The sequence below is a fragment of the Dermacentor silvarum genome, chromosome 11 (assembly GCF_013339745.2).
Source record: "Dermacentor silvarum isolate Dsil-2018 chromosome 11, BIME_Dsil_1.4, whole genome shotgun sequence".
NCBI classification, from domain to species: Eukaryota; Metazoa; Arthropoda; class Arachnida; order Ixodida; family Ixodidae; genus Dermacentor; species Dermacentor silvarum.
Genome location: NC_051164.1, coordinates 84,121,528 through 84,139,146, shown reverse-complemented (window position 1 = coordinate 84,139,146; position 17,619 = coordinate 84,121,528). Strand labels below are relative to the sequence as shown.

The following is a 17,619-nucleotide window of genomic DNA, read 5'->3' as shown; positions in this document are numbered from 1 at the left end:
ACGTCGCCCGTCTCTTTTGCTAAGTGATGTTTACTATTAATCCTATACTACTTCTAACTACTACTACCATCTACTACTACTACTAACCACCGCTAACTACTTCTAACTAATCCTACTGCTAATTACTACAGAAGTAGGAAGTACTACAGCAGAAGTAGTAAACTGCGCGTAGTAAGTAGGCCATATCAAAACGGATCCACCTATACCGTCACGAGAGGCGTGGTAAGCTGGGGCTGGAAAACTAGACTGGTGACGATGTCATATAACTTGTGTTACAGAGAAATCGCATGGCCCTTGAGTGCATGACTCGACTGGGCGTTCCAAGGCGGTCGGTCTACCTCCGACGCACTCGCCAAGGGCAATGCAAGTTCACATGGCGTACCCATTAACTAACCAATTATCTGGTGCAAATTAATGTGGCCCAACCAGCTCGTCTTCGAAGCTTTAACGCACGGCGCGGTTTTGTAGAATGTGTGAGACTCACCGTGATCTTTCAGCGGATTATTCGTGTACAGGAAAGTTTATATCCGGCATAAAGCAAATTCAACACGCGGGACTCGTACAACACTGAAAGCAACGCAGCTGCGGAGGTAGTCAGGCGGCCGCCTACTCTGCGCTCGTACAACTAAAAGCCATCCCACACTTTAACAACTCGTATTTCGGCTCAATAACAAGTACAGTGTACAGGTCTTTCCAAGTTCGTTTTCTTTGTAAAAATGCCTATATGCAACCTACTTGGCGGACTTGGTTACGGATGTCATATTCGCTAAATCTTACTTCAGTATCTCCTTTAAGAAATGGACTAGCATAGCAGAAAAAAAATATATTTCGACTTCCCAGGCCTTTAAGCTTACGAGGGGTAAAAAGGTGCGATGGTGAAAAGATGAAAGTTATAGACCGAAAAGTAATAAGGATGTAAATTGCTCTAAAGCTCTCACCTTTAAACCACTTTTGGGTGCAAAGGTGTGAATTATGGGCAGAAAAATAATAATGGTGTAAATCGGTTATAACTCACACTCTTAAACCCAAACCCAAAAGGGTGTAGGGTGTGACTTATAGACAGAAAAGTATTAAGGGGGGAAATTTATCTGTAAATCACACTCTTAGACATAAATAACGTGTAAGGATGTCAGTTAAGCTTATTTACACCCTGATTTACTTTTAAGTGTTGAAATCACTTCACAGTGCATTTGACTTTGTCGTTTTTGCAGTCAAGGGCACTGCACGCATGTGTCATGTCTGCGGAAAGCTAACCCTACACGCACGATTCGCGCATCGACTGCGACAGCACGGCGGCGACGACAGAGACTGCGAAAACGAGCCTTCAGTGCCCGATAATTGCTGTCGCAATAAAACGTAACAGAAAAACGAAAACTACAAAAGAGATGTTGAGTTTACCATGATGCCCTGATTTTGCTATACCTTTCTATCAAGAATGCATTTTAGGGCCCCCCGATTGTTCAGTCTTACAGTCTACACTGTTACTTGATCGATTTGTCATGAAAAAAATTGCGAATTTTCTATGTACTTCCCGTGGTGCTTACATCGCAGATCCCCAGTGATTAGTGGAGGTCAATCTCGTCAGACACTCCTACTTTGCTGTGCTGAAACAGCGGAAGCGACCAAGAACCGTCATCCATTATTTCTTTCTTTTTTTTTGCATTACTTACGGTGAGCGGTACACAAGAAGGAAACTCTTTTTCTTTTTCTTCTTTTTTTTCTCTTCTCTTTTGCAAACCAGGTAAGTACCAGTGTCAACTGTTGTACTTCTCGTTGCCGCTCTAAATCATTTGAGTTCACTCGAGTAATTAGTGCGACGCGTTTCGAAGTTTCTCCTTGAACAGCCGTGAGTTTGAAGCTGAAAATGCAGTTAACAGAACTTGTGTCGCGATGGCCGAATACGTGAAAGTTTCGCAAGCGGATCTCGCAGCGGTGATGCTGCTCCCAGCCGAAAAGCATGCAGCTGCATGCCGCGTGAAAAGCTGCACCCAGCGCTGGAGGCAACGTGGGGGCGAAAACGAGACGAGACAAGCGTTCGTTTCCGGCCTCGTGTTTTCCTCTTGCGCTTTACATGCTCATGCTTTGCTTTACATGCTCTTGCTTTCCTTTACTTCGCTATGCTTTGCTTAGAAAAGCAGCTTTATCGGCGGTGTAAACTTGTAAACATTCGCATGGTGTCACGCGCGCACAGGCAAACACGAACACATCGGACTCGACGACCGCGGACACTCGCTGCCAAAACGCTGGCGTGAGCAAGAGCGGTGGGCAGCAGCGAGCGAATTGCCCTTCGCGCTGCGTCTCGCTTCAACGCGAACAAAGCGGCGAGAAAATAGCGCCCGCGAAGCCGTCAGCCCTCGGGGCGCCTAGACGATGTACCCACTGCAGATCACTTTCAAGCTATAGTGCCCGCGCGGCCGCGCCGTACGCAGACGCCGCCGGCGTAATCCATGCTGCCGGTAGCCTTTCAGAGTGCGTTTATAAAAGGCTAAAGCATAAATATTGGTTCATGAGTACTCGCAGTACGTTGCGCCATCGTGTGAGTTCTTAGCTACAGTTGCACCTTGTATTGCCGTATGTCTGTAGTACTTCCAAATTCCAATTATATGGTAGGCGCAGGAGAGGCATTGCAAGAATTCTTTTTAAGTACTGAGTTATATTACCCGAAGCTTTCTTTTTTCACAATGTTCAGATTTCAAAATTAGTTCGTGCAGATAATGTTTTGGCGTCTATCGCAGGCAATCAAAGTATTTCCTCAGTAAGAAGTCCGCATAAAACTTGGCAGTTTCGCCCGAAGGGTAAAGCGTTGAGTGTGATAGGAAGGTTTTGCGTTTGGCTTAATTGAACTTCTCGGACGGTGTTTTAACTATACTCGGGTCCGAATAACGCGGTCGTGACATGCGCGGGTGTGGCAAAATTTCTGGCACCCTTATCGTCTTTAACATGCCGTGTAGGGCTAGTAATGACATCGCAGAGACACCGCTATGCTGCCCGTAAGGAGCCGCGCCAGTAAAATTACATCATTTCCAGGTTTTAACACTGCTATTATTTTGCATGTTTAGTATTTAATAGTCTTAGAAAATTCAAAAAGGCGTGCACTGCGATTCTTATGTTTATTACAGTTATTTTAGGGCTACCATTCTCAGAATTATGAGGAATAATTTAGTAAAGAGATTAAGACCTGGTATGACCAACATTAGGGATCGAATAGTGTAGCAATATAACTTGCATACGGCATTGATAAGCATATATATCATACACATCCCTAAATATACGCGGATCCCCGCGGCGACGGTGACAACGACGGCAAAAATGCGCTTGGAGTGTCCATATAATTGCTATCGCAATAAAAAGGAAAGCAGATGAAAAAAAAAAACAAATTAAATAGCCGCAATTAAATGACCAAGCTGTCATCAGCAGCTGAGTGCGAGATGGCATGTTAACTCTATCGGCTGCCTGTTGATGAGGGTACAATGCTGAAACATCCATGTGGGCTTACTTGGGAACGCTTTTAGGAACTACAGGAGTTCGATATTATTCCGGAGCTCTTAGCCCTAGCATATCTCAGTTTATGCGTAACTTCTCGACCTCAATCGCCGCTCAATCACTCAAACTCAGCCGTGTCGTAAACTGCGCCTTCGTGTCGTATAATTGTGCGCAATCATCAACATCAATGTCCCACATATTGCCAAAAACTACCACGCTTTCTATAATACACAATGTTGTCACACATCCCTGTGCATCAAAGACAACATGGAATATAATGGCACTCATTGCGATAGAGCTGAATAAAGTAAATAGCGCAGAAAAACGCATCACGTGATATCCCGGCACCAATTTCACTGAGATAAAAAGTTCGCTAGCTATGTCTTTTTTTTTTTTCTTTTTTCTTACTTAACAACTTACCCAGACGACCATCATTCTAAGGGACCTGGACAAATCAGTTTTATTACCCAGACTAGATGAACGCGAAAACTTCTTCCTCTGGCGTAGCTGCCGTTTATGATCTTCCATCCCTACCAAACATTACTGACATGTGGCCCTGTCGACGTGCATACAAACATAACAATTTCAGAATGCAGAACACACTGGCGCACATGTTTACGACGAAGCGAGGGCGCCTATAACCCTTGCTTACTTTTACGCATCACAGTTCACACGGTCGTTTCTTTTTCCACAACAGTGACTTTCGGTGTCGTCCCACCGTCACCCGCATTCTTCGCCGTGGCGGCGAGAAATGAGCGGAGGGAAGGTCTTCGGCTTCCTAGCCGTCTCGAGCCGGCCACAACGCACGGAGGCTCGGCGGTTTCTGGCTGCGCGAGTCCAGCTTCGCAATCGATGTCGTTGTCGTCAGGCGAGCCGGTTGCCACTGGACCGGTCTCCTGGTCTCCGTGACTGAGCATCATCCACGAATGAGTCCGCGTGGAGCCAGTGTTGCTTGAAGAAGTCCTCGCCGCTTTCCCTGCCTGTTCATACCACGCAGGAGTCAACGAGTAACACCGGTAAACTTAAAAAAAAAAAAAACAGCACAGGCAAGAACTTCGGTGCCACGTCAACTGAGGTTACACGGTAACCAACCGGTAATACGACGCTAACCCAGCTGAAACTTGCAACAATCCCTTGTATGTTAGGGAACACACACCGGGCACCCATCGCCGGTAAGGTTCACGGACGCCATTCTTACAGGCAAGTACTTTTGCATATCTTGTCTTCCCGCCAGGTGTGTTTGTTTCTTTGAAGCCTGATCACTTTTATCGTATTATCTCTTCAACATACATACTTGCATGATTGAGGTAACGATTAGTTGGGCGACAGTGCTGTGTGTAAATGTCTGCGTGATTTGTGTCGCTTTTTCACCGGTTGCCTACCATGGTTTTGCCATTGCAACGCGCCGAAATCAATACCACGTTTACCTGGTCCTCAGCTTGGCTTACGCAAATACTTGTTTTTATAGCCAGTTGCTATACATGACTCGACCTTGGGATTATTTTTAACAGCGGAGCTGTTTAAGCCGCGCGTAATGTGTCGGCTGAATCCAAAAATGTTGGCCGATCCTGGCGGCAGTGCAGAAAGGGTCCAAACGCAATGGCACATACCCCTGTGAAGTAGCGAAGCTGAGGCTGGATAAGTATAGCTAAGCACGGTTGGACTACTTAAGCTTCGTCAGTCATCGATATCCGATCGATAGCCAATAAATAGGTAATTGACAATCGGTCAATAATCAATAAATTCTGGAAAATGCTGGGGATGACTTGGTTGTGCATAGCCTAGCGCAAATATGTGGCCAATACCTTGCGATAGCCAATCGATAGCCAATCAATAGCAAATCCATAATCGATCAATAATCAATAAATTCCGGAAAATTCTGGGAATGACATGGTCGTGCTAAGCCTAGCCCAAAAGCCAAGACTAGCTAGGTGCCCATCAGCTCCGCTGTCTCTTAAGCATTGCGCCACCAGTGCAAGCTACGTTAAGTTTTTTTTTTTTTTTTTTTTTTTTTTTATGTCACGGATTAGTGCGTACCTAACGCGTAGCTCTAAGTCAAGTGGTGACACAGCTTGCGCTCCTAGAGGCAGCACCGATAGCCTCTGCAACCCTGCATTTCAGGGTACTTCTCTAATGTTGCTTGCAACGATGTATATATGTGGTATAGTCAGTGCGTCCTATTTATCTGCAGGTCGCATTGTTTACAAGACGGTCGCGCAAGAACGCTTCAATTACATTTTTTGGGCGTGTCATTACGCCTGATTGGTTTCCCTGTTCGGATCGTTTGCATTACGACAACACTGTTTACAAGACCGAACATGTAACCCAGCTTTTCGATATCGATGATATTAAATTGCAATAAATTCGGTTGCGCTACAATTATTCATCGCGAGTCGACACTTACAGTCCTCACGCAGGTAATCTACAACGCAGTTGCGAAGTGTGCGTACAAGTTAGCTAGTTTTGCGGTGCGACTTACGGATGTACTACATGCAACGTAGGGACCTGTTGGGCGTCGAAAGAATTGGTAGTGTCTATATCTGCACTTAATGTGCACCCCTGAGCAAAAGTACTTCTTTCTGGGGTTTTACGTGCCAAAACCAGTTCTGATTATGAGGCACGCCGTAGTGGAGGGCTCCGGATTAATTTTGACCACCTGGGGTTCTTTAACGTGCACTACAGCGCAAGCACACGGGCGTTTTTGCATTTCGCCTCCATCGAAATGCGGCCGCCGCGGCCGGGATTCGATCCCGCGATCTCGTGCTCAGCAGCGCAACGCCTTAGCTGACTGAGCCGCCCCGGCGGGTGAGCAAAAGTACACTGACCAGGTAAAGCGCGATAAATACGTTTTTCTTCGACGCCTATGAATGTAACTTCAAATTGAGGACTGCGGTTTAAACGTGGCTTCGCGAATGTTTTGAATGCACTCGTCAATTTCTATTTGTGCGCCATAATTACGAATACAGTTTTGTTTTCGGTGAGCCTGTGGTCCGTGTACTTCTTTTTCTCACAGATGTAGGTCAGGGCTCAGCGATTGAAACGCGATAATCGTATCGCATGGCGGCCAGCGTTTTCTGCGCCAGCGGACAACGCTGGCTGATCGCCGAAGGGCCAAATACAGTCATAACTATTACAATGGGGCATCAAGGGTGCTCGCTTTCATCTCATTACCACAATGCGCCATCTCCGATCGGCGCGAAAAGCGCTGGCAGCCATACGCTCGGCGTATTTCGTTTCATTCGCCGAGCACTAGCTGTACGTGTAATAAAGCTTACCTTTCTTTTAAGAGCGTGAGCCGCAACGGCTACGAGGAGAACGATAAGCGAGGACGCTAGCAAGACGCTGATAAGCCCGTAGATAATGTAGGCGTCGATATACGTGCCGAACGTGTTATTCTTGATGCCGCTGTCTTCAATGCCCGAAATGGGAGCTGAAAAGACATCGCGTTTATGGCACCTTGTTGCATCTTTCTATATGAAACATCTGAGGCTCGAAACATGCTACACGCAAAGCCGCCGCCGAATTTTCAGTATCCTGTAGGTGGATTAGCAGCGAAGCAGTTTAACACACGACATAGAGGTGACAAAGAATTTAGCTCAAAGGTAGGAGCAAATTTAACTTCCTTCAGCGGCGACGGCGGTCATACCGAAGAAACACACACTCACACACACTTTTACTTTGATCGGAGGTCGTGATCAGCGGCATACATTTGCGTGGAAGACTACCGCCACATCAGGTAGCCGGAAGAAACTAGACGCGCGCGACGGGACCGCCGCGCCGGCAGAGCGGAAGGAAACTAGGCCCGCAAGCGACTGGAACGACGACAAAGGGAGGGCGGTGCGAGCGTACAAATGGCCGACGCGGGTCGCACAGCGGCAAATCTTTGAGAAACCCTTATAAACTGCCTGAGAGTCTGCTGATCTTGAAAACGGTGCCTATTGATAACTAATCTACTGAATATGCTTATCCAAGTGATGAAACATGTAAGCTTTTGCATAAAATGAAGCGTTATTGCATAAAATTCGGGAGCTGAGTTTTTGGACACACAGATCTGTTGACGGACACGAAAAATACGTAGAACCCTTGCCATAGACAGCTTAGCTGTGAAAAATGAACTAGGCCAGTGCAGGCGAACTCAGAATCCATAATGCCACGGCGAGCTGTCGCGGTAAGTTTAGCAGAGTACTATGTTGGGCGAGTTAGTGCACAGTTTAAGGAAGTGTCAAGAATTTTAACTATTCGCCGCACATCCTTCTTGAGCTGTCGCGGAAACTTCAAGGCGGTGTCGCCATTCCTATTTTGTTGTCTGCGTTTTTGTCTGGCTTACTAAGCCTACATAGTAAAATAATTTTCACCGATTTTCTCTTTTAAGGGCGTTAGCTTATTTTACAGTATACTCTCGCGTTAAGAAGGAATTTTTCTTTTTTGGTATTGCAAACGCATACTTTGCTAATAAAGTTCTGGTGAGGACTTGGTTGAATTATTCCAAATTATAATACGTTTGCATGGCTGCTGTAAAGTAAATGCTACTGAAAAGCGAAATCGCATGCATATTTAAATTAGAGCACTGCACGGGCTCGGGCTTACCCGAAAGCCCGGGCCCGGCCCGGCCCGTGTTACGGGCCGGGCCGGGTAGAGCAGTTTTTTCTCGGGCTCGGGCCGGGCTCGGGCTTTCAGGTGGTGTTCATGTAACGTGCAGCGAGTTATTCTCGGGCGTCTCAACTCTGAAAAACATATTTTTCGGTCTCGGGCCTGGTTCCAGCCGGTTTCGAGCCGGGATCGGGCCGGGCTCGGGCTAAGGTGGCGGGGCGGGCGGGGCGGGTAACGTAGATTATTTCCGGGCCAGGCCCGGGTCTCGCCATAAAAGTTTGGATCGGGCTCGGGCGGGCAGCCCAACGTAAAAACGGGCTCGGGCCCGTTATATATATATATATATATATATATATATACAGGGTGTCCCACATAACTTTAGCCAAACCTTAAAAATATGCAAATGCCACCTAGCTCAACAGAAACAAGGTAAAGCTGTCTGCGGTCGCTTACAGATACTCGGACTATTTTTTGCATTCCGCCTAATCAGAAATTAGCCATAATTAATTAATCAACTTCTCAATTATTATAATTAGATGAAAAGTGTCAATGAGAAAATTGTAGAGCACTATGGAAAACTCCCGATACAGCTTTCTGTTGCTCAATTCGTGCAACATAAAAGTGTTTTTCCGAGCGTGAAAGATGCCCGCGAATACATGCAAAGTGCCTCGAGCGGCCAGTCGCACGGCAATCTTGCGTGCATTCGCGGGCTTCTTTCACGCTCGGAAAAACACTTTTATGTTGCAAGCATCGAGCAACAGAAAGCTGTATCGGGAGTTTTTCATAGTGATCTACAATTTTCTCATTGACACTTTTCATCTAAATATAATAATTGAGAAGTTTATTAATTATGACTAATTATCTAATTAGGTGGAATGCAAAAAATAATCCGAGTATCTCTAAGTGACCGCAAACAGCATTACCTTGGTTCTGTTGAGCTAGGTGGCATTTGTATATTTTAATGTTTGGCTAAAGTTACGTGGGGCACCCTGTATAACCGCCTGGAAATGTGTAGCCGTTTGTGACAGAGAAAACTCCTCTATATATTTTTATTGCAATAACGAATAAAGCGGTCCTAAACTAATGAATAACAAGATCCGATTTCCTCGGTTGCAGTTTAGCCACAGGGAGGTTTGATCCGCCGTACAGGAATTTATTGAGTCCAACCAATTGCCCTGTTAAATATGTATCTCTTCTCTCTCTTTCTGCACATTTTAATAGTTATCGTTTCTCACAATTGTTATTCTCCTAATTTGAACACGTTGTATCGCCTTTCAAGTCTAGACCAAGTTTTCGAAGACAAGATTATTTTGCTTACAGTAGAAAAGCGGCTACAAGAAAGAAAGAGAAGTGTTAAATTGTTTCTTGAAAAAAAAAAAGAAAGACAGATTGGAGGGCACCAAACCTGACCTTTGAATTTAAAAGTTCAGGAAGTAAAAGTTCCGAGGGAGAAACGGCATGCTTACATGCAGAGGTTGTTGTCATCGTCATATCCATGGTGTCGGGTGCTTGATATCCCGTCTGCAAAACGCACTGCTTTCCGGTGGCCGTCAGCTTTCCGTACACTCCTGACGCATTCGGCGGTAAACTCGCCACGAATCTATCAATCCGCTCAGTGGCATATTTCAACAGCGTCTGTAATGCCGGAGCGCTTCCTTAATTGCCCTTTGTTTTGCTACGCCGGTAGCAACGCTTGGCATGGTTGAAGTGAAACCTCGCATACAAATTACCTGATGTAATATATATTGAAAGGACGCAATAATGCTTTACACGGGCAGATGTGTACACAGCGCTCAGAACGCACCGGACGAGATTAATCTGACGGTCGTTCCCGTAATCTGATAACAGGTGCTAGGTATCTGTGCAGTCGTTTCCGCTGTTCGGCATTGAGTATTGTTATTTGCTATTAGTCCCAGGGCCTCGCGCTTGGCGAAGGAACCGTGGTTCTAAAATGCAGGATCAAAAATGCCTTCTTTTGGTAAGTAATATCCAGTGAGCGTCTGAAAGTTCTACAAACTTTCTGAAAGTGCAGGAGTTACCTTAGTTAGGTATAACTTAAGATACCACGACCTCGCACTTCGAAACTGAACTGCGGCTCCGAAGTATGCGATCAAAAGTATCTGTGTGCTTAATTGTATTAAGTGATACCATATGAAACTAGTCATGCTTTCTATACGTAGAAGTGGTCAATTAGGTCGTTGAGCTACAAAAAATATTTGCATTCTTTCACTCGCTGTGTGTCTTAGATTGCAGAGTTCTGCACGACATCTTACCCAGAAATAAAACGAGTTCAATTGCTTTGTCACCTGTTCTTACCCGAACCGGTCAACGTTTGTCCTAAGTTAACCCCGTTTTTTTTTTTTTTTTTTTTTTAATTCTGGTAAGTGTTTCAGTGCACCCTGACGGGATATACAACTTATTTGAACTATCGCTTCGAAAAAACTTCCGCGTAGTTTTAACCCAATCAAACCAAAGAACTGACAATTAATGCTAACTTACTGTTCCTATACGGTCGTTCTGATAACGTGTCCACGTGTTTTAGCGTCGTTGATAGTCGTTAACATCGCAGCGACAAGTTCGCGCCAGCAGCACACGGCCCCACCTTTTGGGGCGACCAATGTATTTCCCATGTGAGCCGTTCGCCGAGAAACAAAGAGAGTCGGGAGAAACACAAATGCCTTTTAAGCAGCCCGACGCTAGGGACGTCGCCAGCAAGAACCCTGCAACGTTTTGAATCCACCAGCAAACATATTTAAAGCGATTACCATACTGAGTCTACTTTCAGCAACATCTATCTATCTATCTATCTATCTATCTATCTATCTATCTATCTATCTATCTATCTATCATCTTTACACCGCTCATCCCAGTGACCAAAGTATGGCCACTAGGTATGTGCCGGCTGCTCTACTGTCAAACAGACAACGTGGGCCACTGCGCATGTGCGAGAATATACAACTTTCTGCTGGCTACGGTCTGGCCTACAGTAGGTCACTTGGGTCACGGAGTATGTGCCACTGAATATGTGCTCGAACAAACACCTTACATTCCATAACATCACTTGAATGCTAATCGTATTAACGTAGATAATTCCCAAAGTATGCGTTCTGCCTGACTGTTCGTTTGAGTTTAGAAGAAGAAAATTGTCTTTACCATTGTTCGGTGTTGCGCCGGCCAACATGGTACCTCAGTGACAAATGGCGATAATACAGACTTCACAGAAATCTTGGCAAAGAAAGAAGAAAAAGAAACGATAAAGCTTTATCGAATCTGGGACCATGCCCAAGCCCAGTGTTCCACGTCTTCGCCATAAAACTTCTATGAAAGGCGACTGGATTGACCGAAGTTAGGTCTGGGTCGCAGGACAATGGGCCTCGCTGTATTTCCCGGCTTCTGTTTGTCCGCGCTCGGCCGGGTTTGCGGCGGCCGTATGCCGGGGTGCGTAGCCCTGGCCACATTGGACAGCGGCGACTCGCGGCCCTGCACGTCCTGGCTACGCACTGCCAGATACAAGGTGAAGGCGCCGCCGTCTGGAGGAAACAGGCGGCCTGGTACCTGCACGGCGACGCGGTGTTGCTTCCGGGCTGCCAGCGGCCTCAGGCTGCCCCGCACGAGGTCCGACTCCCGGATCTGAACGGCGCGCCGGAAGTTCTCCTCCAGCTCGCTCCCGCGCCGACTGCACCTCAGCTCCACGTGCTCCACGACGCCGGCGTCCAAGTGCGAGCCCATCGCCGTCCAAGAAAGTTCCAGCACCCACCGCGGACCCTGCACCGTGGACGCTTCGACCAGCAGGTCGGAGATGGCGCCTGGGCCGATGGGACTGCGCTCACGGTAGCCAACCAGCTGGAAGGAGCCGGCATCCACGTACCGCTCGAACATGGCACACGGCTCGCCTGCCTGAGGAGCCTGGGACTCCCACTGGTCCTGGGCAGTGGTGTCCTCCGCCAGGTCGGTCAAGCGGTACGCCTTCTTGGGTAACACCGTCAGTTTCGGTGGCTTTCGAGCCAGGTCGGCGAGCGAGCTGCGGCAGACGTGGGGCAGCGTGGCGCGAGCGTTGCTCTCGTCGCCCGCAGCGCGTACCACCAGGTGGTACCGTCCCGCGCCCGAGTGGTCCGTGAAGAAGGCCGAGTAGATGCCGTCACCGGCACTGGTGTCCGCGCCGAGGCCGTCGTCGTAAAGAGTGATGACCACGTGTCTCCGGCGGGGTCGGCTCACCGAGGCCCACACCGAGGCTCCGAGAACCACGTTGTTCCCTTTCGAGAGGCGCGCGTGCAAGCTGGCGACCGCCGGGTATGTAACCCACGACGCCGACGCCTGCGCCCGTAGCTGTACCGCCGACCTGTCCCGCACGGCGCGTGACGTCACCGATAGCGTCACACTGGATGTCGCCGTCGCGGCTCCGCCACCGCCGTCGATAGGCGACACTTGCACCGTCCATCGGCCAGATTTCATTGCCGGGAAAGAGAAGATCACAGACTGCGTCCGCAGAACGTCCTTGGTGCACTCGGGACTCGCCTCGTGGTACAGCTCATCATCCGGGTCGCGAACTCGCACGGCGAGGAACTCAACCGCGCGGCCCACGATCGCCACGCGGCCATCGGTGCCCAGCGCGGCGTCGACCACGAAGGAGACCTGGCGCTCGCCGCGCACCCGCAGCTCCTCCCGGCGCACGATGACCTCCCGGTGGTCGGGCTGGGTAAGCTGCTGCGCCGCGTCGGCAAGGGCGTCGTCCAGGAGACTGGCGTAAGCGTCCCCGTCGCCGGGAACCCAGAAACTCATGCCGCCCATTCTGGCGGCGAGCAGCTCCAACACGGGGTCGGCGCGCGAACCAAGCGCCACCGTGCTGAGGATCATTCCCGTGTCCCAGGGTCCGGCTGCGGTTTCATTCTTTCCTCCCAACGCCGCTTCGTGCGTCACAAGCACGGCGATGGCACCCGCAAGGTGGGTGCCTTTCAGCAACTGGACGGCGCGCACGAGTCCCCTAGCCGGATGCACTCCCACCCGGCCGCAGCCATAAGGAACGAGAAGTTTGAGGGACCGCCTGGAACGTGTCTCGAGCTGCGTCAGGTTGGCGAGGATGTGAGCCTCGTCTCCGGCGAGCGCCACCAGTGCGAGCTGCGCACCGTCCGGCAACCGAGACTGGATGAAGCGGGACACGGACCGGTGCACCTGGCGCATCCAGCCTGCGCGGCACATCCCTTCCGAGGCGTCCAGTAGGAGCACGACACGAGTGGTGGCGTTCTCCCTCGGCCGCACGAACCGGAAGCGGGGCTCGTTCGGCCGGGCGGTTCGTCTCTCGTTTTAAGGTAAAATCTTCGTGAGCGTAGATGATCTCCGACGTACTTCTCCTCTGACACAGAACGTTGTGCTGCGTGGGAAGGTACCTGGCCGCGATCGGGTTGTTCGCGGCCGCGTAGGGCATCCGCAGTAAGCTCATCAACGTCTGCCTGCTGTTGAGCTCGAGGAACAGGTGGCAATCAGGCCGAATCATGCCCATTGGCGTCACCACGCATCTGGTCCCGTCGGGTAGGGACAGAACGCCAGCCAGGCCCTTCGACAGGCTCACCGGAAACACCGTGTCGTTGTCGGTCACCGCCATGGGAAAACGCCTGCTGCCCGGTATACCGACCTCGTCGAAGATCCCATAACGGAACCGTGGCCAAAGATGCACGAACTCGTGCTCGGGAGCAAGGCCATCGGGTGCCGTTGAGACGGGCCGGGTTTGCTGTTGCTGCATGATGGCAGCGTCCGGAACGAGAAGCATTTCGCCGGGCATCCCGCAAGGCAGAGGCTGCACGACTTCCATGCGCGGCTTAGCGTTGCCGTCGGACGGCACCACGCGCACCTGGGCGACCTGGTAGAAGTCGGCGTCCAGCTCTCCGTAGTACCGTCGGTGGCGCCAAGAACTGGGTACCTGCACCGTGACGCTGTCTATCCACGCGCGCCCTGTCACCTCGCGCAGCTCCCGGGAGGCTCGAGTCAGGAACCGCTGCAGGTTCTCGAGGAAGAAGTCCTGTTCCGGGACGTTCCTGTGTATGGCTACTAGCAGGTGCACCTGGCCAGCGGTGCGCGGACTCTCGGCGCTACATGCGATCATCGCAAAGGCCAAGTACAAAAGAATACACACGCGACTACCCATTGCGTTGTGGTCTGCTCGCATCATGGTTCCACCGCAACTGCTTCTTCTGACCTCAACTGATTGCTGATGTTGAATCCTCCAATTTGATTGGTTGGTTCGTCGGTTCCTGGTGCAATGGCAGACCCCACTACGGAGCGTAAGCCAAGAAACGAGCAGTAGCAGAGGACAAAAATGAAAATATGTTAGAGAAAATACTTAAGGAAGAGTCGTAGTAAAGGAATATACGTATAATGTAAATATAACGAAGTATCGTGGTGTGTTGAGCTATTGTAATGTGAATGCTGATAAAAAGGATAACAAAGAGATTATATATATGTTGGTTCACAGTCATAATTCAGCAGGATGACCGTGAATGAGGAAGAGGAAGTGCGCCGACTAAAAAATAAAACCCAGTGTTCGGGTTGACATTATGGCCTTTTCGTCACCTGCATCTACTGTTAATACTGGCTAGAATACAATAGGAATAAAATTGGCACGACAGTGTCTGTCACACAGAAACTTCAACATGGCATTAATATACGTTCCTGCGGCAGGAACTTGGTGCCAACATTCCAAGGGATAGATTCACTGGAACAGCCGTCACAGTCGTCACCTGCCCTGTCCCCGTGACGGTGATGGAACGCGGAGGATGACGACTGTGTGAACAGCAGCGGCAGCGGGCCCGTGAACGTGCTCGTGCTCGCCGGGATGCCATCGCCGAAGCACAACGAGAACGCCGGGCGAATCTAGAGGTTCGACAGGCTAACTTTAATGTGTCTCAAACGCTCAAACAGCTAACCAACCCCTGCTCATAGGGTTGGAGAAGCTTCGCGTGCGCCCCTGTTCCCGATAGGGGAGGGGTTTTGATTTTTGTCTCAGCAAAACATGAGCAGGCAGAACAATGCGGTTTATTCGCTGCTTTTGTTAGCAACCTATCGCACAGCAAGAGATTCAATACACAACACAATATTGTAGAGCCGAGTGTCTCATTATTGTGTACAAATGGGGGCGCATTCTATACTACGATCGTACATATCTACCACAGCTTCCTACAATTCCTCATTAACAGAAATGTTGCTATTGACGACGTGTTCATTTTCTGTGCATTACCCAACTCGACTGAAGCAATTGCTCTCCCAATATTTATTTGTCATTAATAAAAACATCACGAACAGCAGATCAACATCTTTCGCCTACCTGTGAAAACTACTTGCTTTTTTTTTTTTATTCCATACGACGGGTATGCTTGTTAGCCCAAAAAACATAATATACCTATACCTACTAAATTTTCTGCATAGGTCTCCTTGTACTAATGTGTCGATAAATATTTAGCCAATTATACTGCAAATTGTAGTTATATATATATATATATATATATATATATATATATATATATATATTCTATATACTCCTCCTCTTCTACTAATGCGGCTACATTTACTGTAATAATATATTTGGTATTGTTTCGCGATACATGTAGGACCAGTACAGCTTCATTCAGAGCTGTAACGTTGCTAGCAATGTATCCTTACGAGATTCCTCGCGAGCATATTGCAGATGTTTCTTAAAATTTGTAATGCACTTCGTTTGTTCGGTCATCATCTCGGCATAAATGGCACATTTCCAAGACAGCTAACAACAAATAAAACCGAGATTTTTGTTGAGAAACAGTAAATGCAGGAGAAGCATGTGTCAATCGGTGCTTGATCGTCAGTTGAGGTTGGGAAAGGGAAGAGTGGATATACAAAGGTAATAATGAACGCGTAGCTTCCGGACATGGATAAATATTTTAGAAAGTAATTCGCATCGGCTGCATTGGATTTATCAGGGCAATCTTCTCCAAACAATTCTCTTTTTAATGGTTTTCAAGACTTTTTGTTTTAATATGCTGAATGTATATTATGCCTTTTCTTTTACACAGCCCGTAGGCTCAGCTTCTTGTGACCTGTTTGAAGCACAGGGTAAGTGTCAGAGCTATGCTGCGAGTTTAGTCATTGGCTGGAGGCCATCCGTCATGAGAGTTTCGAAGTCGACACAATAAAGAAGCGAAAGCAATTTAACATTTCTAATAACACTCGTTTCTGGCACAGCATGCTTTCTTTGCTCATTAAGATTAGTTGTGGCTTTACAGGAAGAAAAGAGCGCCACATATTCATATTTGCTAGTGCAATAGCTCGGGGCAAAAGCACCAGCATGCATACAAACGAACATCGTAAAGCTTTTTCGCAGTAAGTGTGCAAATTGCGTGAGCTGAATGCAGACCCAATTCGTATGGGAACTACTGACACAGTATTAAAAATGACCCTCTTTTCTTGAAACAAAGGCTGGTTACAGCTTTTGACTCCATGCACTGAACCTCTGTTAAGCGGTCAAATAAAAAAAATGAGACATCCACCCAATCGTAGCAATTGCTACAAAGAATACCCATACGGGTTCCTCGAAAGAAAAGCCTTGCAGGTGAAGAAAAATTCGCTCTGGTCCGGGACTCGAACCCGGGACCACCGCCTTTCCGGGGCAGAGCCCCACCATCTGAACTAGCCAGGCGGCTAGCAGATGGCAGGGCGAAGTCGAATTTATCGATAACTCGAAGCAAAGGCAACATCTGTATTCGCAACTACTACGCCGAAAAAAAAAAATAAACAGTACTCCATGCATGTTCACTGATGGCCGCGGAGTAGCGTGGCCTCTCAATGGGTTTCTGTACGAAAATAATCAACTACAGAAGCACAGATATTCGCAACCACTAATAACTTGTTTTCCTTACCTTCATCTATCAGGGGCCGCTCTTCCACTCCGACGGCTGGCACAGCCGACACCGTAGTATTGTTTTATTCGGGTCGGCGTAGTCCCTTTCTGTGAAGTAATCCGAGGAAAGGCGGTAGGCTGCTGTATGCATCCGCTCTCATGTCAGACCCGCCATGTCTCCGCTTTTAGCGTAATTCCGCCATATGTCACGGCTGGAAAATGGACAAATACCGCGTGATCATGATGAATGAACAGCTAAAAGCGACATCAATGTTGAGCGTACGAAGAAACTATGAAATGATTATCTCCTTGTAGGAACAGGTTAAAAAGTGATGCGCAACTTGGTCGTCGCTTAGGTATCTCCAACTTGTTTCAATTCAAAACGCAAAACGGCGACTGCTACGTCATTCTATTTTTAATTTTTTAGTTTTTGGTTTCTGCCGTGTTTATGAACCTTCAAAGCTGTTAATGCCTCAACAAAAAAAAATCTAACCAACCCTTCCCCTACCGGAAAATGTGGGTAAGCTAAGCTTGTCCTCGGTGCACCTCAACTAACCATCATGCCGAGCACGAGCACAAACGGAGGGGCGCCAACGAGCCAGCTGCGGAAGAAGACGACGACGCTCGAGTCAATGCTGATGATGATAGTTTTTGCCTACACAGATGCCACCGAAATATATGCC

The 17,619-nt window shown here is 48.3% G+C and overlaps 2 protein-coding genes across 2 annotated transcripts; both read right to left on the bottom strand.

Annotated features, from left to right (window-relative positions):
• Window positions 1–3,379: 3,379 nt before the first annotated feature.
• LOC119433053 (uncharacterized) lies at window positions 3,380–17,300 on the bottom strand. The gene is made up of 4 exons (XM_037700200.2): window positions 16,956–17,300; window positions 9,540–9,708; window positions 6,759–6,913; window positions 3,380–4,463 (listed from the first exon to the last, which is right to left on the bottom strand). The coding sequence occupies exons 1-4, from the start codon at window positions 16,959–16,961 to the stop codon at window positions 4,152–4,154; spliced, it is 642 nt and encodes a 213-aa protein (XP_037556128.2). The 5' UTR covers window positions 16,962–17,300; the 3' UTR covers window positions 3,380–4,151.
• Window positions 11,327–14,549, bottom strand: LOC119433253 (calcium-activated chloride channel regulator 3A-1). The gene has a single exon (XM_037700398.2). It carries the CDS (start codon window positions 13,267–13,269, stop codon window positions 11,392–11,394), a length of 1,878 nt encoding a protein of 625 aa, XP_037556326.1. The 5' UTR covers window positions 13,270–14,549; the 3' UTR covers window positions 11,327–11,391.
• Window positions 17,301–17,619: the final 319 nt, after the last annotated feature.

What these genes read in the sequence shown, in the direction of transcription:
- LOC119433253 (XM_037700398.2), bottom strand. Translation starts at nt 13,269, where the DNA reads ATGTGCCGCGCAGGCTGGATGCGCCAGGTGCACCGGTCCGTGTCCCGC.
- LOC119433053 (XM_037700200.2), bottom strand. An exon ending in GATGACAACAACCTCTGCAT is followed by an intron (nt 6,914 to 9,539) that starts GTAAGCATGCCG and finishes ATGTCTTTTCAG; the next exon opens with CTCCCATTTCGGGCATTGAA. An exon ending in CTCACGCTCTTAAAAGAAAG is followed by an intron (nt 4,464 to 6,758) that starts GTAAGCTTTATT and finishes TGGTATGAACAG; the next exon opens with GCAGGGAAAGCGGCGAGGAC.